Raw genomic sequence first — 27,341 nt, 5'->3', positions numbered from 1 at the left:
GAGGGGGGGAGGACTTTGAGCTCCTGGGAGGCAAGGACACTGTCTTATTCACCTCTGTATCCCCAAGGCACACAGCCCAGCGCCTGTCACGAAACTAAACTGAGTTGGAAAAATAAATAAACAGGTGCAGGCACGGAAGTAAGAGAGTGCCCACCCACAGGTGAATGGGAACTCCTGTTTGGAGGATTCAAATCCAGGTTCGACCACTTTTTGTCTCTGTGACTTTCAACTGGTGACTCCCACCTTTATGAGCCAGGTTTTCCTTATCTGTAGAACGTATATAAAATATGGTACCTATGGCAGAGGGCTCAAATGAGGCGTCCTTGAAGAACGGATTTAGAGTGCTTGGCAGGGCACCCGCTCATGAATATTAAGTTTGTTATTATTACAGCATACTGTTTAGCATACAGTCAAGCAGAGTCAAGCGTATCTGGATTAGAATCTAGGACAAGGGACTCCCAACAAGTCCATCTAGCTCCGTGAACCTCAGTTTCCCCATCTGTAACTTGGGGAGAAGAACAGTTCATACGGTTATTGGGAAAGCCCGACGAGCTCATTGACCGGAAACGCTCCGCACACATAATAAACATGGATGCCACTATTATTGTCCATTCACAGCTTCCGGGCCCCACCGCGCTGTTATTTTCCAAAACGCATTTCCTTCCCTCGGCCACAGCTCAGCGCCCCGAGAGCAGCTGGGGCCGAGGGGGTGTGGCCACGGGCGTGGGCGGGGCGACCCTGGCGCCCACCCCTCAAGGCGGGTGGGCGGGGCGAAGAGGGGTGTCCTGGCGCGCGCGCGCGCGCGCGCGCGGCGGCCCCAGGTACGCGGACAAGATGGCGGTGGCAGCGGTCGACAGCGCGATGGAAGTGGTGCCGGCGCTGGCGGAGGAGGCCGCGCCTGAGGCAGCGGGCCTCAGCTGCCTCGTCAACCTGCCCGGCGAGGTGCTGGAGTACATCCTGTGCAGCGGCTCGCTGACGGCCGCCGATATCGGCCGCGTCTCCAGCACCTGCCGGCGGCTGCGCGAGCTGTGCCAGAGTAGCGGGAAGGTGTGGAAGGAGCAGTTCCGGGTGAGGTGAGCCCGCCGCCCATGCCGCCCGCGCCCCCGCTCTGCGCCCCCCGGGGCCCGGGCCTGGCCGCCCGGAGCCGCCACCTCCCTGCCCGCGCGCGGACCCCACCCCCGCATCCCACCCCCGGACTCCTTCCCGCGGACAGACAGACAAAGGCCTCCAGGCCGCCGGCCCCTCGGTCCACTCCAAGCGGACCCGCCGGTGTCCAGATTGCGCATTGGGAAGCGCCCAGCAGCCGGGCCCTCCATAAAGGATGACGACCGTGGTATCACGGCTAATCCATCATGCGCGCTTCTTTTGTGCCCGACCCTGTGCTAAAATGTTTACACGGACCGGGTGATGCAGTGCTCCTTACAGCCCTTTGAGGAAGCGGGCGCATCATCCCCTGGCTGTTGGCTGAGATCACAGATTTCGGTGTGGGACCCGGGATAAAATCTGGCCCTGGCGTACTCGCCGTGCGACCTTGGGGGTAGCGACTCCCCTTTTTTGAGCCTCTTTCATCGACTTTAAACGGTGTTGATTAGACCTATACCTTTTACTGTGGTGATTAGATGAGCTGATGTATAGGGAGCGCTTACACAGGGCCCGGCTCTTAGGAGGCGCACACTTAATGTTAACTGTGATTGTCATCACTATGATTGTTGTTGCTCCGACTGTCCGCATTTTATAAATGGGGAGTGGAAACACAGTATTCATACTGCTACGCCAAGGTCACGCCGTGAGCCAGTGCGTGCGTGCCGGGTGGAGATTTGAACTGGGTCCATCGCCAGGGCCCCTCTGACCCCTAAACCCAACCGCTTTCCCTGTTTTCCAAGGCTGCCTTTGATTCGTGTTTGTCTGCCTTTGAGGCTCTGTTAAGCTGAGGGGATGTTTCTCTCCTTGTAGGTGGCCTTCCCTTATGAAACACTACAGCCCCACCGACTACGTCAATTGGTTGGAGGAGTATAAAGTTCGGCAAAAAGCTGGGTTAGAGGCCCGGAAGATTGTAGCCTCCTTCTCAAAGAGGTTCTTTTCAGAGCACGTAAGGATCTGTTGATGGAGCTCTAAGCATTTGCATGGTAGTGGTGTCTGCGTCTGGGTCTGTAGGCATTAGCTCATCCAGCTCTTTTTGCTATCTCCCTTTTCAGTGCTCTCACAATCCCTTCCTCACTTAGATGGCTGCAAGAGTCATTGTGTCCTTTTCCTCCTATCCAGCAACGTGAAGCCATTTGTCCCTGCCAGCTTTACTTTTCTAAAGCCAGAGAGAATGGGGGGAGAGGGGGAGGGAGAGGGAAGGAGGCACCGCAGCGCAATGTGGAGGGAATCCAGATCAGCATTGTTTCTCTTTAAGTGGGTTAAACATATATTTTGCAACCTCCACATGATTGGGGGTATTATCCATGATTAAACACTACAAATTTCACCCAGTTATTTTCCAGAAGCGTTGCCAAAATTAATATGGTTCTTCTCTCTGGCTTTGCAGGTTTCTAACCAGTAGTGAACTGCATTATTTGTTAAGGTAACAGAGGATTAAGACATGCCTAAAATCAAGACATACCTGTAAATCAAGAATTATTACTCCCTCAATTAAATTGTCTTGTATTCATTATCCCTGGAAAGTTATTTTGTTTGTTTGTTTTTTAATATTGCTGAAGTGCATGGGTTGGTTGGTTTGTTTCCCTTCCACAAAATATCTCACAGAAGTTTCTGTATTGGGTCCTGATTCTTAACTTTTTGTAAATTCTGGAAAATAGCCCACGCTAATATTTTAAGTTTATTTCTGATCGGAGGTCTAGAAATGGAGCCAGTCTGATTTATTTTACTATCCTGGTTTACTGAAGATTAATTCCTATTTTTAATTTTAATTACTATTACTTAATGGAGTTCATACGTTTTGAAATGTTTTCAAGGCTTTTCACGTTTTGAAAGGGAAAATTTGAACTTCGGACAAATTTGAACTTATTCCCCTATAGAGAATAAAACTAGATATTTCCTAGTGTAATTCATTTCTATAAATGTTTGTTCATGTTAGAATGGACAGAATTTATGTCCTACTTTAGATAAGCCAGACGCTGGCTAAGAGCATTCATAATCACAGGTATTCCATTCTGGTTTAAATGTGTTTGCACATACATATATGTGGGTGCTGGCTGTGTTGGATGCACTTGGACATGGGCTGCTAGTTTGCTACCTCTACGTATAGTCCAGCTGGTTTTGTATGCATACTTAACAGCCTGTGCCTTTGTCTAATAATAATGCATTGTTGTGTTTTTTTCCCCAGCTCCCTCTTTCCCTGTACCTCTGCTTGATTAGAAGCGTGTCAAGGACTTTGAACATAACAGGAGTATACTTAGGATTGATCTGTGGGTGGATGATTACTTTGGCTCAGGACCCTTGTATTCCTGTGTTCTCAGCATGCACACAGGTTGACAAGAAATTTCCTGGCTACTTTCAAAAAGAAAAGTGGGAGAAGTAATAGAATTTTAAACCAAGGGGATCTTAAAGCTCATTGGTACCACCACCTCATTTTACAGAGGAGAAACATGCCCAGTCGGTTAAGAGTTGCCCAAAGCACTGGACTTCTCTCTCTGGCCCTACACTCCTAGGTGAATACAACGTAGACTGCACAGAATAGTTATTGTGAATTAGGAGATTTTTGTATTTCTAGTCCTCATTTCAGAGCTATTTTTCTTCACATTTCCGATGCGAGTTATCACTTTCAGAAATTCCAGTCTTTGAAAATATAATTCATTTACAACTAACAATTATGATCTGAACAAATTATTGTTACTCCACATGTTCCTTTCCACCTCTAGTGGGTGGGTGGTGCAAGATAGTGTGGGAGAGGTGTTACCACTTCCATGGAAATGAGCAGCTTTGTTTGCAACTCACATTTGTGTGTGAGAGTGACAACAACATTATTACTCTTACTGAGCCCTCTTTGTGTGTGTCTTCTTCATAGGTCCCTTGTAACGGTTTTAGTGACATTGAGAATCTTGAGGGACCAGAGATATTTTTTGAGGATGAACTGGTGTGTATCCTAAATATGGAAGGAAGGTAAGCTGTAGTTTTATCAGGGATTTTGTTCGTTTGTTTGTGTGTTTTAATAATAACCCCAGAATTAATTGCTGTAATTTGTATGTGGCTGAACTGTGGTACATGTATTTCCAAATATTTCATGTTACATTCATGTTGCCATAGTTATATTTTTGAAAAATTCCGTGTATATAAGGTAAATACACCAAGACAATTGATATTTAAAGAAATGGTGCAAAAATCCTTTTGGGAGAATTAATATTTAGTCCTCCTATGGGTCAAATACTGTGCTCTGGGCACTTGTATCTGTACGTCATTTGGGTAACACAGATTATCTTTTCTTTGTTTTCATCTCTTCATCTACCACCGCCAAATTTGCCTGTCGTGAGTTGAATTAAAAAAAAAAAAAAATTTCTTACGCATGTCTTAATGTAATGGATAATTTTTTTTTATTATTTTTACAATTTCTGAATTCTGGTAAGCAGTAATCTTACTTTGGCGATGAACATTATAGATATTTGGTTGAGCCTTTTATCTCTCCCGATTAAGAAGAATCCATTATCTCTTGGTTGTTGCTTAAATTTTTTTATGCCTTATATTTTCTGCTGTGACGGTTAATTTCCAGTTTACCTGAAAGATGACTTGGCTTCCAGCTTAACTGACCTACGAAAAAGATTTTCTGCTCTAAAAGTTCTGGAAACTTTACTAGTGATGGAAGATAAGAGTGCTAGTTTAACATCTTCCTTAAGAGAGATTATTGTGAAATGTCTCACAAACAGGGAGCAAGATATTTTTCTTGTTGTTTTCATGGGGGTTTAGGAGAGAGAAATATCTATCAGTGGAACAGCTGTGGGGAGAGGTAGGATGTGTCACTATTCTAGGCCTTGGATGAGTTCTGATGCAGAGGTCATTTTTCTGTTTCTATTTTGGTTTATCTATAAATGAATTGAAGTGTGATCTAATAGTCAGTATTGTGCAGCCTTAAAAATAAAAGTCGACCTGTCTTTTTTACATACATACACATAAACTTTTAAATACATAAATGTTATACATACTCAGTTTATTGGTTGTTTTGGTTTTGGTTTGATGTTTAGTGCAGACTTTTTTTTTTTTTTTCTTATTTATGTTGTTTTTTTCTTTCCTCCCTTCTCCCTCCGTTTGCACTGCCCTTCCCTGCCCCCACTCCCGTAATTTATGATGACAACCTAGGTTGTATGCTTCCATGCTAATATGATATACATGCGGATGGAGGGGGATCATCTCTTTACAAAACCGAGATCAAATAATAGGTACTTTTCAATATCTTTTTTTCCTCATTCAGCATTACCCCGTGGAAATCTATCCTAATCAACTGGTAAAAATCAAATTCACTTTTGTTAATGGCTGCATACTGTTTTGTAGTATATACCATAACTTATTTAATCATCCCGCATTAATGGGTACCACTTTTTTCTCCATTTTGTGACTGTGGAGGGTGGTGTTTCTAGTGCTTTCATTTCTGAGTATTAGATTCCTGGGGATGGGTTTCCTAGGTCAGACTATAGAATGTTGTTTGAAAAATGTAGGAGATAACATGTCCTTGAATAAGAAGACTTACCATCATGAAAATGTTGATTCTTCCAAAATTAATACATAAACTTAGTGCTGTTCCAATTAGGATCCAACAAGAGTTTTGGGAGGGGAGCTCTGTGTGTTTTAAATGGATAGTATTGTCATAAAATATATACAGAATAGTAAATTCACAGGAGCCAGAAAAAACAATTTTTAAATAATCACAATGGGAAACTTGCATCACTAGATATTAGAACATATTATGACACTACCTGTTATCAAACAATACAATATTTGAATAAAAATAGGTAGCTACATCAGTGGCAAAGGATAATTCAAATTCATGTCCCAGCGTAACAGATAATTTAATAAATTTAAACTCAGAGGGGAAAAGATGGGTTATTTAATTAATGGTATTGGATATAACTGAATATCCATCTGGAAGAAAGTAAAACTTGTGTCATATACAAAAATTAAATTCCAAGAGATTAAACAACCTAAAATTTAAAACTATCACAATGAAAATCCTTCAAGAAAATAGGAGACTTCATGTACAATCTGGGGATACCTCCTTAACCAAGACTGGTAATGCAAAAGCAATAAAAAAAATAAAGACAAATGATTTTGCAATTAAAAAAATAGACTTGTATGACCAAAGAAACCATAAACAAAGTCAATAGAATCCTTAAAATTTCTAAAAAGAAATTGAAAAATGTTCAAAGGATAAGGGGATGACATTCTCAGAAGAGCAAGTCCAAGTGGCTGGCAGTCAAGTAAAAAGACCTTTAAGTTCACTCTTCGAAGAAATGTTAAATAACAATGAAATATTGCATTTTTTCCTTATCAGATTGGTAAAAAAAAAAAAAAAAAATAGACTATGCACAGCCAGTAAACGTGTATATCATTATAGTCTTTTTAGAAATTATCATAAGTATGTTACCCTTTGGCCTGACAAGTATTTTGAACCTAAAACAAGGTTGTTTTTTAATAATAGGGAATAGTCTCATGTTTGTAAATATTTGGGGATGACGGTTTTCATGAAGGACCCTCTTTGTATTCATTCCTGGCAAATGCTTGTTGTTTGGATATGGAAAGCATAGGAAAGAAGAAGGGTAGTTGGTGCTAAGGTACCAGTCCCTGGGTATTTGAAAACAGTTTGCATTTATGGTGTTCTATGTGGTCTTAAAAGAAGAGTACATCCTACAAATAAAGATTTGAAGCAGCATATTAAAAGGGCATACACTGTATCTGGGAATATTGACCCAGAATGACCAGCACTGAGACATATTTCAGTAAAACTACTAGATTTTAAAGACAGAAAAGTCCTTTGGGGATCCAAGCAAAAAAGACAAAGCCACTTATAAGGGAGAACAAATCAGAATATCATTAAACTTTTCAACAGCAGTGCTCTCTGCCAGAGAAAAAAACGAGTAACACATTTAAGATACCCAAGGATGGAAAATGTCAGCCAAGTATTTTTATATCCAGCCAAACTGACTTCCAAGTGTAAGGGCTATGGAAAAACTCATCCACTTGAAAGAACTCAGGGACTTCTGAGCCCTACCTGAAAAATACGCTAGAAAATGAGCTTCAGACAACCAAAATAACCAGAGACCCTGATACAAGAACTAGTGGTGAACATTAAATACATATTTACTTGTAGAATTAAATCCAAGTGACAGTTGATAGGGGAGAAAGTATTGTATGTGATGGCTGTAAGCCCTGACAGTGTAGATACAACACAGCTGTCTAGAAGAAATGAGCAGAGGACGGGGGAGATCGTGAACAAAATATTTAGGTGTTTTCAGGAATCATCAAGGTGATAAGATTATTGGTCTTGTTATTCTGAGGCTGGTGTGTGTATGTGTATAAGAGCGAGATGTAGAATAAAGCAAATGAGTGAGTATGTGATATTCTAATTCATCACTGGTATCCTGAAGAAGCAGGATTCTCCTGGAGGAAAAAAGATATAGATATAAAATAGAAGAAGGTAAAAACTGTATAGTTCTGAATCTGAATTAGATGTGTCAGTATGAATACATGAGATATTTTATGTTTAAATAGGTGTAGGTATATGTGGGGGTGTGTGTGTGTGTGTACACACACTTATACACTAGACTTACTATCTGCCCACTGAAAAGGTCTAGAAACAATAACCAACCTAGTAGAAATGATCATTCCTAGCACTCAGATTGTGGTCTTCATACTACTTCCCATCAAAAGCAGCCAGGGTTTTTGGAGAAATGGCTGATACTAGGTCCAGAGCAGGAAATGTAAAAGATGACCTTGGAAGCCTAGAACTAGGTAGCGAGAAAAGTAACAATATTTCATGTCAGAAGTATTCAGGGGCCAACGTGAAGAGGCTTCCTGTGGCCAAAGATGTAGTGATTTGAGCATCATTGTGAACAGTAACTAGAATGGGTGGAAATACAGCAAATGCGTTTAGCTCTGTGAGTTCATAATAATACTTAACAACAACTAATCGGTCACCTCTGGAGGATAATAACAACCCAAATTATTATTTTGGAAAATGATAAAAAGAAAGAAGTGAACATTTATCCTGCCTTTTCCTACATACTATGCCACTGGGGGACCAAATAGTAGATGAGGGGAAATTATTCTTTATAGAAGTATTCCAGCTAATAATTAAAAGGGGTGGCTGCATTAGAATGTCACCACTTTATGGCCTCTAATGAATTAACAGACCTGGGCCTTTGAGTAGCAATGGCTGCTGACATCACAGAAAGAGACAACCAAGGCATGATTGCCTCCTTATGGAACTCACTACCGCCTATGAAGTCATCTTGCCAAGTAAATGGAATCTGAATCTGATCAAGCCTCTACGTCCAATTTACAGGAATTTAGAAGACAGAAGAACATGTTATGCTACACCATGTGGATGCAGTCAACAAATTCCAGACTATGGGAAAGTACAGGTCAAACAACCAGGTTTCTTCAACAAATAAAATACAAGTGAGGACACTGTGAGGGGCAAGGATCAAAGCAGGAAGCTGCTATGATACAGACAAAAGAGGATGGTGTTTTAGATGAGTTGGACGTGTTCACATTTCTGATATGTTTCGACGACAGGACTAAGAGCATAGGTGGTGGACTGAATATGGCTGTGAGAGAAAGCAAGGAGTCAAGGATGGCTCCGAGGGTGTGGCCTCCCTGGATGGTGGAGTTGCCTTTATCTGAGATGGGCGTGACTCTAGGAGGGGAAGAAAGTTCAGGTCTCAGATGCTGAAGTGGGATGTGGTTGTAGCAGTCGGATATACAGCTGTGGAGTTTAGGGGAAAAACCTGTTCTGGAGAATAAATTGGGGGATGTCAGTATGGATGGTGTCTGAAATCTTGAGACTGGATGAGATGGCAGTGAGTGTAGAAGGAGAAAGGCAGCAGCCCAAGGCCTGAGTTACCCCTGCCAGGGTAACTGAGCGGCCAGCAAAGCTTCCAAATGCCTTTCTCCTGTCTCCTGAGACTCACCCAGCTCCCCTGACGTTTCAGGTTTCTCTTTCATTTCCTGTTAGTAAATCTGAAGCCAAATGGATAACTGTTTCTTGAATTTCAGCACAGCTTATTTAGTGTTAAATTACAAATGCCAAACCCTAAATTGTGCTGTCTGCTTCCATGATAATAAGTACTATATGCTTGTGAGCCAATTATACTTTTCTTGTTAAGTAGACTCCTAACGTGGTATGATTAGTGTGAAGTAAAAAAATGGATAATTGAGAATTTTAATATCTTAATTCTTATTGACTCATTGCTTGTTTGTTTGTTTATTTGTTTTTTCCAGAAAAGCTTTGACCTGGAAATACTACGCCAAAAAAATTCTTTATTACCTACGACAACAGAAAATTTTAAATAATCTTAAGGCTTTTCTTCAGCAGCCTGATGACTATGAATCATATCTTGAAGGTGAGACTTCAACATTGATATTTTGATAGGCAGCTGAGTTGTCCTTAAGAGCAGCAGTGAAAGTGGCCCTGATGGAAAAGCAGTGGAAAAGTAAACTGTGCTACATGGGCTCCTGGAGGTTGGGTTGTATGGTATGATCAATTAGGTAGGCAAAACGATTAAATTTAGAGCTAAGATCTGGTCAAAATCTTTAGCTGCCAGCTAAAGAGACAGTGTTTACTAAAGGTGCACCATCGGGCTTCCCTGGTGGCGCAGTGGTTAAGAATCCACCTGCCAGTGCAGGAGACATGGGTTCGAGCCCTGGTCCGGGAAGATCCCACATGCCGTGGAGCAACTAAGCCCGTGCACCACACCTACTGAGCCTGCACTCTAGAGCCTGCGAGCCTCAACTACTGAAACACGCGCGCCTAGAGCCCGTGCTCTGCAACAAGGGAAGCCACCACAATGAGAAGCCCGCGCACCGCAACGAAGAGTAGTCCCTGCTTGCCGCAACTAGAGAAAGCCCGCGCGCAGCAATGAAGACCCAACGCAGCCAAAAATAAGTAAATAAATTTAAAGATGCATCATCGGTTCAAAGCATGAGGCTGACATTTTAGCTAATGAGGTTAATTCCCTTTCTCTCTAAGCTTTGAAGCCTCATTTCAAATCAGAAATAAATGTGTCCAGTTTTGTCTCCATGTGACCTCGAGCAAATCCCTTAACCTCTCTGGTTGGAGTTTAATGAGGACAAAATGTTCTTGCACGTCAGTGAGTCTCCTTGTCCATAACGAGAAGTGAGTGGAAAGAAGTCCAGTGGACAGGCAAGATGAAGGGAAGAACTTTCTGTTCCTACTGAGTTGAACAAGAACAAAATGTGACTTCATTTTTTAAAAACTATTTTAAATTCCTAGCATGTTACACAAACACTCCCACAAGTTATGGTTATGAAATACAGATACGACTCTTCCTTCACTTTCATTCCCTACTCCCAGCAACTTACCCAATTCGTTGATTCTTTTTCCTTCCCAGCGTTTCTCATAGTCGTGTCTCCGTTCTGTTCTTGGTCTCACTCAGGCCGTTGCCACCTCTCCCAGCAGCAGCTTTCTAAGTAATACTTGCTTTCATGGGCATCACCCCCTCCTGCTCTCAAGTCAGCCAGCGTACAGTGCCGGCCTAGTCTGAAACCCAGCCTTTTCAGCACTCCATGTGAGCCTGCGACGTGGCCAGCTGATTTCCTTTTTTAAATTAAATCTCTGCCTGCTTTCAGTGCCCTCCATAATTCAGTCAGGCCTTTCCCCATCACTCTCTAAAATGTCCCATTTGCTCCAGCCAGGCCACTATCCTCACTGGTGCCATACACATACACCTGGCTTCACTTCCTCATTCGTGGTATCCCTTTTCCTTAGGGTTCCCTCCTAAATCCTACTCACCCTCCAAGTTCATTTCAGGTTTCACTTGCATTGTTTCCCTGATAACTGCAACACTTGCAGATTTTACTGCCTCAGACCTAATACAGTAGCAGTGGCTAGTAAACCCTATCCATCCTTTCTGTTTCTTGTGTGTACAGGTTGTTTCTTTAATAGTCACTGTGTTTCTTGTGTTCCTTGTCCTTATGTTATGATCAGGACATACTCCACAGTGCGTAGCGCAGATTCTTATTGATTGATCTTGTTGATTATACCATCCAGAAGGACATGAAGTATCTGCTTCAGTTCATTAAAATAAAATATCCTCACCACCCTGGAATCTTCACATATGCATCCCGGAGTTAAGAGGCATCTTCTGTTTATTCCACAGTCAAGAATAACTTGACAAGCTTTATTTATGAAAACAATTACTTCTCTTTCATCTTTCAAATATTAAATAATATTATAATTTTCAGCAGCCCATTCACATCAGTGCTGTGGACATTGGGTAGCTGTTGAAGGTTTTTAACTAGTTGAGTGAATAGAAATTGTCTCCAAGGTTTTGCTCTTTGGTGACCAACTAGAATCATCTGATGCCACTGACGAAGTCTAAGAAGCAGCAGTCGGATAGAACAGGCTGCGGAGCTGTGCAGCATAAATCCCTTCAGCCGACAGGTGGGGGAACTGAGTCCCGAGGAGGCCCAGGAGCCAGTCCCTGGCTGGTGGCAAAACTGGGGCTGGTGTCTAGGTCTCTTGATAACCCACTGGGGTGTAAGTAGGGGATCCAGGTCCTGAGCTGGTTTGAGACCTCTTGAATTTAAAGTGACTCTACAGCTTCCCAAGTGAAAACGTCCTATAACAGATGAGCAGGTTAGCCCACTGGGTCTCGGGTTAAAAATTAACCTAAGGTGGTGAAGAGTAGTGATTTTCGAGAGACAGTGTCTCTGGTGTGCTCTGTACAACTTTTTAGCTGTGGGTTTCCCTGAGTGTAACTATTTAATTTCAAAGTCCGGTTATCTCCAAAGTCCATTTACTGGCTCACCTTTCAGAGGAATAATTTGTTGAAATGGTATATCTGACATTGAGGGCTTTCAACTATTTTTTTTTTAAGTCTCAATGAACTGTCTTATACTCATAAGTTTTCAGAGTTGTTGGATTTTGAACTATAAGAAAATTAAGGAGAGAGAAGTAGCTTGAAAAGATCTCCTTTATGGTATTTATTTCTCTTCCTAGTAGACTGTGGAGATATGGCGTGTATCACACAGTTCTTTTGAGTCCATGACCTCTGAGAGAGTTTTGGTATATTAAAAAAATAATAATAACAATGAAATGTAATCTTCTTTGTTGTAAGAATGTTGCTTCTTCTCAGTGTATTAGCAGCCAGACCTGACATCCAAGATAGGAACCACATCTGGAGGAGTGGTGTAAAGAGCCATGGCCCCAGGAGTCTGGGGTGAATGACCACTAATAAGAAAAGGTAGAAGTAGGAGTTCATTCAGTAATTCTTGTTCATTTCAGGTGCAGTGTATATTGACCAGTACTGCAATCCTCTCTCCGACATCAGCCTCAGAGACATTCAGGCCCAGATTGACAGCATCGTGGAGCTTGTTTGCAAAACCCTCCGGGGCATAAATAGTCGCCACCCCAGCTTGGCCTTCAAGGCAGGTGTGGAATTGCTTTGGATCCAGCTGTATTTGCAAAAGAAAACGTAGAGTAATTGATTAATTTGGGGAATTCTGCAGTGCATTCCCATTATGTCCCAAAAAATCAACTGATGATACAACCACATGTTCACCTGGATGATGTAAAAGACCTCAAATACGTGTTCTCTTTTCCACCCTGGGTTGGTAACACCTGATATATATTCTTAGGACATTGCCGGTGTCTGCATGTTAAAGGTTATTTGGGACACTGGTCACAACGTTATTTGTGCTTGTGTCCTCAGAGTAGGTCTCTGTATTTCAGGTGAATCCTCCATGATAATGGAAATAGAACTCCAGAGCCAGGTGCTGGACGCCATGAACTACGTCCTTTATGACCAACTGAAATTCAAGGGGAACCGAATGGATTACTATAATGCCCTAAACTTATATATGCACCAGGTAAGTGTGTGTATAATAGAAAATATAATAATTATATATATATATTAAGCTTATCTCTGATAAACTGTACAGTTATTGAGGGCAAGTAATAGATTTTGTTCATCTCTCAATGCCCAGTGAAACTCATTTTTGCCTCTACTATGAGGATATTGCTGTGGCTTTTACCTACTTCATCACAGAGCATCCTGTGTCTGAAAACCCTTGAGGTAAATTCTTGACTAGAAATTGGACTTCTCTGACTCAGTGTGGTCCGTTTGCATCTTGTGAACACTAAACTATGAAACTAACCAGGTCTTCCTTTTTGCACTGGCTTCCAGGAAGACTGGAGGAAATACATGACCAGTTACGTCATTGATGCTTGTTTTTTATTTGCTTCCTACTTGTCTCCGTTTTCGTATCTGTTCTGTTGCTCTCTCTGAGACTTGTATTTTCTTTTGTCATATCTTACACACGTTATTTGAAATGGCCTTACGTTCTTCCCAGAAGCAGGAGGGCCTAAATCACAGGTCTGCACACTTTTTCTGTGAAAGGCCAGACAGTGATTCCCCTTGGCTCTGCAGGCCATGTGCTCTCTGTCCTAACCACTCGGTTCTGCCGTGGTCGAGCGAAAGAAGGCACAAACCATACAGAAACAAAGGCATGTGGCTGTGTTCCAGTAAAACGTTGTATGTGGACATGGACATGTGAATTTCATATAGTTTTCATGTTTCATGAAATAGTATTCTTTTGACTTTTTTTAAACATTAAGAAATATTAAAACTCTTCTTATGCAAGCCATCCAAAAACAGGTGGTGGGCCCGATTTGGCCCATGGACTGTAGTCCGAGAGCCCTGATCTAAGTAAATGAAATATTCATCCACTTAAGCCTGAAAACCTGTCCTCTCACCTGATGCACAGTAGATGCCCACTGAGAAGGTGTGAAGGAGTGAGAAGGTGTGGTTCATCTCTGTGAAGCTAAAGCCTTCTCTTCTCATCTAGGTTTTAATCCGCAGAACTGGAATCCCCATCAGCATGTCTCTGCTCTACCTGACGATTGCCCGACAGTTGGGGGTCCCACTGGAGCCTGTCAACTTCCCCAGCCACTTCTTATTAAGGTGGTGCCAAGGTGCAGAAGGGTGAGCCATCCGTGACATAGCGTGATTGCCCTGAGGATTCATTTCCACTGTGCTGAGAGGAGATGTAACAACAGAGGTTAAAAGGGGGCCTAGGGTGGTGATGGAACTGGTTTGCTCTTGACTGTATCCACGTCCGTAATCTGCTCCTGGGAGAAGCGCACTCTGGATCCTTGTCTTATTTCTCAGAACTGCATGTGAATCTCCAGTTATCTCAGAGAAAACATTTAAAAGAACAGGACTAAGAGTTCAGGATCTTATGTCAATCTCAGAGTCCCTTTGTTCCAAAGCAAATCAGTACAAAGAGTTCTTAAAGAAACTGTTACTTCCCAGTCTTCCATAAAATCTCCCCCCAGAAGAGAGGGAAGGAGGAAGGGAGAAGCAGGGGAGAGGAAACTGGGCCCAAGTTCTTCATCCATGTGCAAAAGCAAATATTCAAGTTCTCAGCAGTGGCACTCCTTTTAGGCAAGGTTGGTGACCTGATGTGCATTTTGCAGACCAGGTTAATGAGTTCTATTTTGTTCTCTTTTTTTAGACCTGGTGTCCTGCTGGACATAAAGCTCCTTTTCAGCTATAGTCTAGAGAGAAGGTCTCTTTAAAAATGCCATCTAGAGGGAAAAGAAACAAAGTTATTTAATTACATCCTGTTATTTCAAACTACTTCTTAATGACTGGCTGTGGTACTGTTTGGTGAAGTGATGAGTGGAATGATAGAAAGTAGCTGAGCTTTGAAGTTTGAATTCAGACCTGGCTTCCTCTGAGCCTCAGTTTCTTCGTGTGTAAAATGGGGATAATGTTTTTCATAAAGTGGTTTGGAGGGTTAAATGAGAGAACCCAGTGCTTTACACGCCTGGTGGAATTTCTCATGCTGGTCTCTATATTTCCATCTCCGGGTTTAGGAAATAAAACCTGTCTGTAAGTTGGCACCTCCTCGGTATTCTTCCTTATCCCTTTCCCTCCTCTTCTCTCTAGAGGTAACCTCCAGTTAGTTTGAAAGTATTTGTTATTTCCATGCAAATTTTAATATTTTATTACATGTGTATGTTTCCTTGAATAGCGAGTACAGGCTTCCCTTGTTTCCCAAATATAATCTGTTCCTTAAAATGTATTGGATGGTTTCTCTTTTGGATAGCAGGCACCCATTTTCCATTATTTTAAATGAGAAAAGTGCTTTTTCAGCTCATTCCCTTTCCCTGAATAACCCAACCAATTTCCCCAAATATCTCTAAAATATTCTTAAATGCTTATATAATGGTCCACCAAGGATTTCTGCATGATATAAACCATTTAAAACACCAATTACCATGTTATTTACCACAGTGACCTATTGCTGGGCACATTGTGTGTGTGGTAACAGGATTGTTTTTCCTTCTTTAGGCTACAGTGAGCATACACCACAATGCAGATGAACAGTGAAGTGGTTTGTTAGCACCCCAAGCACCTGGCAGCCACAAACACTGAGACCCATAAAGGGCTGGCCTGCTGGGGAGAGGCCGGGAGGGTGGCGGGAGAGCGCACAGCTGCTGGGCTGCGTCCCTCTGCGTCCTGACAGGACTCTGCTCCCGTGGTCTCTGTGTCTGCACCAAGACCATAGTGTCGCGTTGACTGTGGCTTTATCGTTAGTCCTAATGACTGGTAGGGCGAGGCCCCCACGCAGTCCTTTAGAATTGCCCTGGCTCCTCTTAGCCTGATGTCCATGTGCAGCTTTAGAATCCGTTTGTCAGGCACCTCGAAGCTCTGGTATGGTAGCTGGGCCCAGAGCTCCTACGGATTCGTGGATTCACGTGAGGAGTATGGCCTGCTTGCGTTTCCCTACTCAGTCTGTCTGTAAACACATCTCCTTCCACGTTTAAGTCATCTTTAATGTCCTTAAAAAGATTTTATTGTTTTCTACATCCAACTCTTTGATATCTTGCTAGATTTATTCCTGGGTACCTTAACTTTTTGTTGCTATTGTAAATGATAATTGTTTAAATTACGCTGTCTGTGTATTGGTGGTGTACAGGGGCATGGTTAATGACTTAGATCTGGGTCTGATTATCAGCACCTCTGCTGAATCAATTATTAGTGCTAATAATTTGCTAGGTCTTTCAACTTTTCTATGTAGACAGTCATATTGTCTGAATTGTGACAGTTTTCTTTTTTTTCCAGCTGTTGCATGTTTGTGTCTCTTTTACTTATTCTGCTGGCTAGGTCCTCTTGTACACAGTGAATAGAAACAGTGATAGCAGGCACTCTGCCTTGGGTGTGACTTTAAAATTTCATCTCAAACATGATGTTTGGGAGCAGTACCTTTCATTGAGATGATCAAAGCTGCCTTCTAAAGTTGTAATTTGGGAATTCCCTGGCGGTCCAGTGGTTAGGACTCCACGCTTCCACTGCAGGGGGCATGGGTTCCATCCCTGGTCGGGGAACTAAGAGCCTGCATGCTGCATGGTGCAGTTAAAAAAAAAGGAAAAAAAATAATTAAGTCGTAATTTGCTAAGAGTTTTATTAATAACTAGGATTTTTTCCCCCAAAATTTCTTTTCTGTGTCTACAGATAGGATGTGGTTTTTCTCTTTTAGGCTGCATGTGGTGAAATTTTTTAGCGTTCAATCCTCCTTTCATTCTTAAGGAACATCTAACTTACTCATATCGATTTTTATAATACATTGCTGTGTTTGATTTGCTCATATTTTATTTAGAATTTTTGCCTATAAACTTGTGTGCATTTGTGTGGTTCTCCTAGACTCAAAAAAAGGGTTGAAGAGCATTCCTATTTCTGGAACAATTATATATGTCTTGCTAAAGGCAGGCTATTAATACGACTCAAAGAAGAAATCTGACTGGGCTTTTTAGCTGCCCAAGAGAAAGTCTCTATCAAAGTGAAACAGTTGCTCAAAGAAAAAAAACACAGCCATCCCTGAAACAAAGTCCCACCTCAATCCCTCAGGAGTTCTCGTAGGGTGAATGCAGTATCGTTAGAGGTCCTGTGGTGAAAACCTGCTTATGTGACCGCCTACCCGCCCGGCTCAGCATGGGCCACCCCCACGTGCGAGAGCTCGGGTCGTGGAGAGCGGTTCCATGGGAGGAGCGGGAGATGGAAGCCAGGGACACAGCTCTCCGGGGTCTGGAGCAGGGTCCCAGCCTGAACCTCCCGAGTGCATCTGCAGAGCTGAGGCCAGAATCCTTGTGGCCCCAGGCCCCATAACTGTCATCACAGCCTCAAGGGGCCCGGGATCCACAGACGTTAACTGCTGCCAGTCTGTGAAATTAATAGACTGGCCCAGGCATTCCAGAAATATTTCTCTCAACCAGACTTCTGATAGACAGGCCTGGCAGTGAGTTTTAGAGTTAATCTCGAAAAAACTATATTAAATGGCATAAACCAGTGCTATTTCTCAAGTATCAGTGTACTGCAATCTTAATACAGCGGAGTGTGTATAGAGGTCAGATTTCAGACTTTGGGCAAGGCCTTGATATTTTCAGTAGGAATGCCACTGTGTTAACATTCAGTCTCTGATTTGAGCTACTTATTACGGGGTTTTAAATATTGACTTGTTCAGCTCTAATCTGAGATACGACTCACTACGTGTGCTCTTTGGATAGGGCAACCCTGGACATCTTTGACTACATCTACATAGATGCTTTTGGGAAAGGCAAGCAGCTGACAGTGAAAGAATGTGAATACCTGATCGGCCAGCATGTGACTGCAGCGCTGTATGGGGTGGTGAATGTAAAGAAGGTGTTACAGCGAATGGTGGGAAACCTTTTAAGCCTGGGAAAGCGGTAAGGTTTTCTTGGTTTTCCAGTACTTCCGCGGCGTGTGCGTCTTTGGAGGTGCAAATTACCTTACAGAGAATTTTATTTAACGAGCCTACCTGTGATACAGAGAAGCAGCGGATGCTGTGTGGCACAGTTGGGATAGCTGCAGCTATCTACCCACCATGGGAAAAAACTGGTTCCCATGATGTAATGCTATCCAGACTTAGGATGTGCTAAGTGACTTTTCTTTGAGATCTTTGCAGTGGACTTGGGCGAGTTCTCCTTTGTAAATGCTGAAAGCATTCTCCAGTAACAAGAATATTTTAGACTGGCAACAATTATTTTTCACCTCCTAGTGCTTTGCTGTCTTTTAATTTATACCTTTCTATCACTTAGGTAAGAAAACAAACAAAAGTATGAAACAATCTTGCTTCTGAGTCCAAGGAAAATTGTCTTACAGGGAAAATAGAAATTTATAGATTGGAGTATTAGTTTTCTGCCTAATGGCAGAATTTTTTTTAAAATAAACTTTATTTTTTTAAGAACAGTTTTAGGTTCACAGCAAAACTGAGCAGAAAGTACAGAGAGTTCCCGTTTACCCCCTGCCTCTGGGCACACACAGCCTCCCTCATTTCAACCCCCGCCCCCCCCGCCCGCCGGGAGCAGGGTGTTTGTTACAGTTGATGAACCTACCTTGGCATGTCATTATCACTCAAAGTTCGTAGTTTCCATTAGGGTTTGCTGTTGCTGGTGTACATGCTACGGATTTTGACAAGTATGTAATGACGTGTACCCACCACTGTAGTATCATCCAGAAGAGGTTCACTGACCTAGAAGTCCTCAGTGCTCCACCTATTCAGAGTCCTTTCTTAATTTATGTACAGTGTTATCGAGGTGACTCCGTAAGGAAAACGGTTACGATTTTAACTTAGTGGAGTACGAAATTTCTGTTTCTTGTGTATCTTTTTTTATTAAGAGTGTTGTAAAAAAAAAAAAAAAAAAAAGAGTGTTGTAACTTTGCTGAAGAGAGGAAGTATCAGAATCAGAGAACGTGTGGGATTTGTTTCCATTACTTTTAAAATCTGGGCCTTGAAAAAGAGGGTCTTAGCTCGGAAGCAAACAGGAGAAAACACAGATTTCTTTCCCCACAGGGAAGGCATCGACCAGTCGTACCAGCTCCTGAGGGACTCCCTGGATCTGTACCTGGCGATGTACCCGGACCAGGTGCAGCTCCTCCTCCTCCAAGCCAGGCTCTACTTCCACCTGGGCATCTGGCCAGAGAAGGTAATTATTTTACTTTGATGCTTTGCACCTGCCTTAGAGAGGGAAATCCTAGCTGAAAGGCAGCGCTTACAAGTTTATCCTTGTATTAACCTGGAGGATAAACACAGATTTATTCACAGTCTCCTGGTTTTGACCCATCGATTTAATTTTTTGTCTCCTTTTATTCTACTAAAAATTAGTTATTCTGCCAGGAATTGCCCATTCTCTCTGTGGTCAGCGCCTTAAACTCCCAGAACCACAAGGCCTCGGCCCTACCACTGACCCACTGGTGCCCCAAAGATGTATTTTCCCCAAGTCACCCTTCTCAAGGGGAAGCAGAAGTTTCCATATTCATCCTCCAGCTGTGCTGTTAGCAACTAAATTGACCACATGTAAATAGCCCTGCATGGCGTAGGAAAGTGAGATCTTAGATGTGTTCAGGTCCAGCTGCTGGATGCTTTTAGGACTGCTTATGCCTTTGGAAACTGTTGGGTTTTACTGTTGCACTTGGATCTCTCAGGTTTGTGACGCCCCCTTTGGCCAGCAGGAAGCCCTGTCAGAGGCCACCGTGTTTGGGGTCAGCACCACTCCTCAAGAGCTGCGGGTGCAGCACACGTGTGCTTCCAGCCACGCAACACAAGGCAGGAGCAGCTGCTCGCCCCCATCACGCCCTTGCTTGTCCCTGGGAATATGTTAATAGTCCACTTTGTTTAGACAGCCGGGTGAGAGACTTGAATTCTAAGCTCTCACAGGAACATCACCATAAAATCATCAGCCCTGTCACTAGAGAGTGGTAAAATCTTCCTTGAGAAAGTAAATAATCTCAATGACTCACCGTTGCTTACATGTACATTTCCTCATTTATTCACAGTGTCAAAGATCTACCGTAGTTCTAGGAAAGGATGCATTAGTAGGAAAATCCCTGAGCCCCTGTCTTCAGATGTCATCTACAGCCCAGGACACCCATGTGATCCGATAGAAGAGTTACTGGAACACTAGGCTCTCTACCAAGGTCACCACCTGCTTCCCACGACCTTGTCCAGAATTGAAAATTTACTTTTATTTTTTACTTGATTTATTTTTGATATCAGGATATACATAACTAATTCCTTTCACTTTTTACTGTACATTAGTTCAGGAATTTCATGATAATTTGTAAAATGCAGAGATCCTTTCAAAGCATGGTTCCTCATAAGTAGATTCTGTGCTTAAATTACACATCAGCCTTAGAAGGAGTAGGGTTGACATCGCCTTTGGGAGGAACGTCTGTAGAAGCCCTGGCATCCTTCCCTTTGATGACAGGTTCAGTTTAGGGCTCCTGTGCTGCCTCTGGGGGAATTTCCTTGGTATCCTCCTCAGATGGTCAGGATTGCCTTCCTTCCAAGCAGATGTCACTGGAACAAGTTCCAAAATTGTCACACGCAGAACATTTTTCCCCATGATGACCATTCATGGGCTGCTGGGGTCAGGCACCTAGACGCTCCCTGCATCTAAGATCAGGAAGGGAAAGTGGCTCCTTCCCCATGTGTGGCAACTGTCTCGCCTCCATGAACTGTGCTGCAGCTGCAGGAAGGACCCCAAGACAGCGGAGGAGAGCTGGGGCCCGCAGTGAGGAAGGCTCCAGGGGGTGCGGAAGTGGTTAGAAAAGAGTCCTTTCCGGAGGAAGGGTTTGAGGTGGCCCTAGAAGGCCGGGGAACGATTTCAGAGCACAGGGAAGTAGGTTCCTCCAGTGGTGGGACGGCTGGGAGAGCTCAGTGCTGCACACCTCCAGTCCCTTCTGCCAGCCCTTTGGGGTGGCTACTGTTGTTTCGTTTTGTTTTGTTTTTTGCCCTTTTACAAATAATGAAACCGAGGCACCGAAAAAAGTTAAGTAGTTTGCCAAGGTCTCCCGCACAGAAGTTGATGGCATCAGGCGTTCAGATTCACAGCCCACCCACACGCTTCACCCCTGTGGACCAGGGCCAAGGCGAGGTTGTTTCTGAAGAAGCCAACAGAAGGGCATTTTCTACTCCTGCTGCTAAACCTACATCCTTGTTCGGATCCGTAGTTATCCCTTCCCTCCATTTTCCACATTGAGTGGAAAAGATGTCCCTCAGTTTTCCAAGGCAAAACTCCGTGTGCTCTGGATCCAACCTGCTGCCTGTCCTTGGACTATTAAGTTTTCCTTTATTTCTTCTCCTGTATCTGCAGCTCCCTGTTTCTATTTCTATTGTCAGCATTAAACATACTCAGGTCTCCCTCATCTTTGAAAAAAGAGAAGGAGAAGCCTCCGACGACAGCCCCTGGCTTTCCCCGCGACTCCATCTTCCTCGCTGCTCCCAGCCTGGCCAGGGTCCTTGTGACGGCCTCCCCCTCGCCTCCCCCGCACTGCGCAGAGCGTGGGGCTCCGTTCCCACCCCTCCCCGACGTGAACTGGAAGCCCGTGACCCCCTCTTGCTGAACCTTCTCTTTGTTGCCAAATCCAGTGGACACTTGTCTTTCCTTATCTTTCTTGATCACTTGGAGGTCGTCCCCCTGCTCAAAACACTCTGTTCCTTTGATTCTGGTCCCCTGTTCCCAGGCTCTCGCTAGTTGCTGTCCTGTCTCTCCCTTTCCCGTCCTCTGTCTCTCCCTTTAAGGCTCTACACTGTGGGGTAGTTTCTAGACTTCTTTCTACTGTGCATGGTTCCCCTCAGTGATCTCACCTGCTCTCCTTACCTCAGTTACCATCTGTAGGTCAGCGGCTCCCAAATCTCTGATCTCCTGCCTGGACCCTGGGCTCCAGGCCAACACATCCAGATGCCTGTCGGCGGCTGTGTCTCCTTCAGTCTCCTTCCTTCTCCTCTTAGACCGTTTGAACATGTTTTAAACACTAGCCAGAGTGATCATAACAAAATGTCAGTTACGTCTCTTCGCTGCTCAGGGCCCTCTGAGTGGCTCCCCCGTTGCCTGGAAGACCAGGCTCGTGCTCTCCACCGAGGCCTGCTAGGTTCTTGGCGGCCCGGCCCTGCCTGCCTGTGTTTCCCTATATCCACTCTGCTGCTACAGCCACGTCCTGCATCCGTGCTGTGCTCTTGCCTCAGTTCTCTGCACACGCTGCATCTCTGCCTAGAACACCTTTCGTGTCCCTCAGTCCATCTGCGGCTAACTCCTGCTGAGCCGCCGGCTTAGCTCTTGCCTCTGAAACCCCTCCCTGCCCCTCTGCACCCTGACAGCCCTGAGCGCGCCCTTCCACAAAGCTTGTGCGGAGTGTCTCGCAGCTGCTTAGCCATCCTTCCCCACGAGACCGTGCTCTTTAAGGACAGGGACCATGTCTTGTTCTTTACTGTAGCTGTTCCCCTTGCTCTCAACACAATTCCTGCCACCCAGTAGGTGCTCACAACATTTTATTTGAATGAATGATTAAGAAATGACAGAAATTCGTTAGCTGTGAACGAGGAAGGAGGCTCGAAGAGAATATCCCAATTTTCCAATAAGGGTGGCCACTTCAAAAGTTGAAGTGTGTGGGGAACTGACCTGTTTCGGGGTAGGAGACAGTGTTCCGTCTGGGATGTGTTGAGTTTGATTGGCATGACCTGGAGCCGTGGAGTACCGCGTTTGGTGGGTGCTCTTGGCATCAGCATCTGGTAGCTGAAGTCCCAAACGTAGAAGAGCCCACAGAAGTGGACGTCCAGAGGAAGGAGCCAAGAGCTTGAGAGACATGTCAGGGGAAACCTGCAGTTAAGAGGACAGAGCAGGGTCTGCAAACTCTGGCCCCTGGGCCCAGAGCCGCCTGGCTTTGTGAATACGTTTTGTCAGCACACAGCTGTGTCCGTTTGTCTGCGGACTGTCTCTGGCTGCTTTTCAGCCACAGCGGCAGAGGGGAGTAGTTGAGTCAGAGACCATATGGCCCACAAAGCCTAAAATATTTACTTTCGGGCCCTTTACAGAACAAGTTGCCAGTCATGGGCAATAGACACCCCTGTTCCAAGATCTCTACTCTGAAGGTTGTGAGCTCTTGGGATTCTAGGCCTAGACATTTAGCTGTAGACGTCATGGTGCCCCACTGTCAACACGGGCTTTTGGAAACACACCGGGCACATCTCATGGTGTCTTCTCCGTTTCTGCCCTCTCCCTTCACCCTGTCATCCTCACACCAAGGGAAGGACGGGAGTAATCATCCCTGAACCTTATCTCCTCCTCTGATACTCTGAGTTCAAGACTTCCTTTATGCTTTGAAGATTCCACGTTATGTTTCTTTCACTTATCTGGTGGGAAGGGGCTGCCAGAAAGAGAGGGGAAGCTGTGTCTATAGAAAAGTTGTCAGCAGTAACTAGTTGGAACTGCAGAGGGGAACACAAGAAGCTTACTGTGAAATCAGATGCTTTTAGCTACAAGGGACAACTGTTGTTAGTGTTGGCCCTACACTACATTACAAGGCCACTGCAGGGGGTGGCAAGTGGATGGGATTGGCTCCTGGCTGGTACTGGTTGAAGCTGGGTCTGCTACTTGGGGTTATACCACTCTGTCCATTTTTTATGTGTTTGAAAATTTTCCTAACAGTCAATTAAAATACTCCTCTTCCTGCTTTGATGTGAAGGTGACTGAGACCTGGGGTTGCGAGTCAGCTCTGGGTCCACATCCTCACTGCACGTCTTCATAACCCCATGACCTCAGGCAAGTTGCTTAACTAGCGTGGAGGGCTTTAATTGAATAAGGGATGTGGTTTTCGGTAAAATATTCTCTAGTCAGATTAAGTCTAAGAGGGAGGATGCTGATTTTTGGCTTATGATAGGTTTAGGTAGGGAGGTAAACGGTGCATGATAGTGGGGAAATACCCTAAAAGACTAGAAAACTTGAGGGTATTTGAGGGGTAAATAAATTTTAAGTCTTGTGTGTTAAGGTTAATTTCAAGTGCTAGTACAAAGCCCAGGATGGTCACTGTAAAGGCAGTTAATTTTAGGTATGGGGGCGTGGTTATTAGGGGGACCATTGTTGGGGGGATGTTGTTGGAGATAATAAATCCAGCAAAAACACAATTAGTAGGAAGTTTGATGGAGTTAATTAGGAGTGGGCTGTTCTCATTGGTTGAGGTTAAGGGAGAGAAGTGAGGTGGTCCTAGCAGTGTGAAGAAGGGAACGCGAGCACTTCAGACAGCTGGGAGGGAGGCGGCAACTGGAGTTATTAGCAGGGCTCAGGCGTTGGTATAAGATGTGTTAGCAGCTTCAGTGATCAGGCCTTTAGAAGCCAGTGAGGAAAGGCATTCCTGTCAGTGCTAAACTTCCAATAATAAGGGCTGTTGTGGTGAAAGGTATACCTTTGAATAGGCCTCCTATTTTTCGAATATCTTGGTCGTTGTTCAGGCTGTGAATAATAGATCCGGAGCATATGAATAGTATGGCCTTAAAAAAAGCATGTGTGAACATGTGCAAGAATGCTCGATAGGGTTGGTTGATGCCAGTTGTTACCATTATTAGGCCTAATTGGCTGGAAGTGGAGAAGGCGACAATTTTTTTAATGTCGTTTTGGGTGAGGGCACATATTGCCGTGAATAGGGTGGTAAGGGCTCCTAAGCATAGTGCTACTGTTTGAATAAGTTTATTGTTTTCTGTTAAAGGGTAAAATCGAATAAGCAAGAAGATACCTGCCACGACTACTGTGCTTGAGTGGAGTAAGGCTGAGACAGGAGCAGGACTTTCTGTTGCTGAGGGGGGTCAAGGGTGAAGTCCAGAGTGAGCAGGTTTTCCGGCTGCAGCTAGTACGAGTCTTACAAGGGGGAGATTTGAGTGATTTAAGTTGAGTATAAAAATTTGTTGCAGGTCTCCTGTGTTTAGGTTAAATAGGAATCATGCTACTGATACAAATCCAATGTCCTGATGCGGTTATATAGGATGGCCTGGAGAGCGGCTCTGTTTGCGTCTGATTCCTTTTGAAATTGGCAGTGACTGGACTGCTGACCTTCAAGTTGGGAGGATTAAATGAAGTAAAAAATGTGACAGGCTTGGCACAGTGACCAGCAGAGAATAAGTATTCAGTAAATATTGAGATCCTGCAAATCTCATTCTGGAAGACAAGATTGGGTTTTAAAATAATATGTTACATTGCATAAAGCTGTAGTTTTCACGACACTTTTATAGGCTCACAATGTATCAGGAAATAGGGCGGTTATTAATCATTATTTGATAAGTGAATAAATTAATTCAAGGGTAAAAACAGCAAGTTTGACTGATCCGGGGCTAGAGTCCAGGCTGCTCTGTCTACTCAGCGTCCGTAAGTAGGAGGAGACCCGTGTCACAGACCCTCAGCTGAGCTGTGAGCGAGCGGGGCTTGCTGATGGTTGACGTGTGTTAGCTTTCCTTGAACTTGTATTTTTCCGTAGAGGCATTGGGTGCGGTAGAAAGAGTAGAGCCTTGGGGTCGGGCAGTTCTGCTCTGCCAGCTAGTCACATAAATTGCGGGGAGACGGGGTTTCCCCGTCCACCTGAACACTGAATTGCGCTGTGAGTTAAAGTCATTGAAGCGACCAGTAGGATTTCAGAACCCTGCTCCGCACATCTTCATTCTTCACATATAGCATCATAAATGAACTGTGCTGATTTGCGTCCATCCCTCCAGTGCCCTCCCTGTGACCCCTTCCCCTCTCCTGCAGCACTGAGGCCAGTCGATCACTCAGCCTCTTGACCTTGATTGAAGCAGCTTCACATTTCTTTTTCCTCTCAATTCATGAGTGGCAGGTTGGAAATGTTTCCTTTCTGTGTGTGAGAAATTGAGTCCCCCCTGCTCACCAAGGATGTTGGAACCTGTTAGAGTTCACCTAGTCCGACAGGCCCTCGCGTCCCCATCCTGTGCGGACTCCGGTCCCCGTGTTTCCAAAGAGTTCCTTCCACTCACGCTGGTTGGATTTGGATGCCGGGGCCAGTCCCCAGCATGTGAAGCGACTCTGGGCGTACAGAGCACCGACGGGGTGAGAGCCTGTTGGTAACGGAGACTCGGGCCGTCAGCCCGGCTCGCCTCGCTGCCCTTCCTCAGGTTATGTAGGTCTAAATCCCTTGCCAGGAAAAAGAAAAGGCCTAAATGAAAATATTATCTCCTAGTCTTTCTGTCTTGTCTTGAAGGTGCTTGACATCCTCCAGCACATCCAAACCCTAGACCCCGGGCAGCACGGGGCGGTGGGCTATCTGGTGCAGCACACGCTGGAGCACATTGAGCGCAAGAAGGAGGAGGTGGGCGTGGAGGTGAAGCTCCGCTCCCACGAGAAGCACAGAGACGTCTGCTATGCCATTGGGCTCATTATGAAGCATAAGAGGTGAGTGCCCCGGCGTCCGCCCCCGCGCGGCTGCAGAGGACACAGCGCCGTGAGCCCCGCTTCTCGGAGCAGCGGGGGTGCCCCTGGAAGGGACCTGAGCCGATGCAGCAGCGACTGAGGCCCATCGCAGCGAGAACCGAAGGCCGAACCATATCTTTAACCTTTTTGTTTTTTAAGAAGCAACTTGCTTTCCTAACGGGGAGCTCTTCTACTGTGTGTAGTGACCCTTCTCCCTGGGGGACGGAAGCCCTGTCAGCCTCGTTCTTCCTCTCCTCTCTTTGTCGTCCTCACTCTCTCCAGGAGTCTCGCTCTCCTTGGATCTGAGGGTGGTAGGGACTTGCTGGGTCCTGGGGTTTGGACATGGCCGATTAACGAGGCAAAATTAAACTGCCTCCAGAGCAGCTGTACCTATTTACATCCCACCAGCAGGCCAGGACCTGAGAGGTTTGATTCTCGACAACTTGTGTTAGTGCCAGACCTTTAAAAATGCACTTACGTGGTAAATGGCAAATGGCATTTCATTGTGGTTTTAATTTGCATTTCCCTGGTTACCACCCAGATTGAGGTTCTTTCCCTGCGTTTACTAGCCATTCAGGTTCCTTTGATTAAGTGCCTCTTCAGGTATTTTGCTTTTCATTTGAGTTGTTAGTCTTACTGATTTGCAGTTTCTTTATTCTGTGTATTAGTCTCTATGTTCAGATAAGTTGCAAATATCTTTACTCAGTTTTTGGCTAGTGTTTTCCATTCTTTTATTACATTCTTTTTTTTTTTTTTTTAACTTTGTTGTGGAAATTTCAAGCATATGTAAGAGTAGAGAGAGGAGTATTACAAACCAGGTAATGTTCTCATGTCCAGCTTCAACAGTTATCATACAGTTTGTTTCACCCCCTCCCCCTCCTCCCTGGAGCAAATACCAGAG

The 27,341-nt window shown here is 44.4% G+C and overlaps 1 protein-coding gene across 2 annotated transcripts in view; it reads left to right on the top strand.

Annotated features, from left to right (window-relative positions):
- The first annotated feature begins 823 nt into the window (after positions 1–823).
- Positions 824–27,341, top strand: part of FBXO21 (F-box protein 21) — a 36,235-nt gene continuing 9,717 nt past the window's right edge. The window contains exons 1-10 of one of the 2 annotated variants that reach the window (XM_061169139.1): positions 824–1,073; positions 1,954–2,089; positions 4,010–4,104; positions 9,430–9,551; positions 12,455–12,601; positions 12,902–13,038; positions 14,017–14,153; positions 17,741–17,920; positions 19,048–19,180; positions 26,232–26,422. In XM_061169139.1, the coding sequence (XP_061025122.1) occupies positions 835–1,073; positions 1,954–2,089; positions 4,010–4,104; positions 9,430–9,551; positions 12,455–12,601; positions 12,902–13,038; positions 14,017–14,153; positions 17,741–17,920; positions 19,048–19,180; positions 26,232–26,422 (1,517 nt within the window). In that variant the 5' untranslated portion in view covers positions 824–834. Of the gene's footprint in view, positions 1,074–1,953; positions 2,090–4,009; positions 4,105–9,429; positions 9,552–12,454; positions 12,602–12,901; positions 13,039–14,016; positions 14,154–17,740; positions 17,921–19,047; positions 19,181–26,210; positions 26,423–27,341 lie in introns of both variants that reach the window. The other variant, XM_061169138.1, reaches the window with a different exon arrangement.

The sequence above is a fragment of the Eubalaena glacialis genome, chromosome 15 (genome assembly GCF_028564815.1).
Source record: "Eubalaena glacialis isolate mEubGla1 chromosome 15, mEubGla1.1.hap2.+ XY, whole genome shotgun sequence".
In the NCBI taxonomy this organism is placed as follows: domain Eukaryota; kingdom Metazoa; phylum Chordata; class Mammalia; order Artiodactyla; family Balaenidae; genus Eubalaena; species Eubalaena glacialis.
This window is presented reverse-complemented; position numbering and strand designations above follow the sequence as displayed.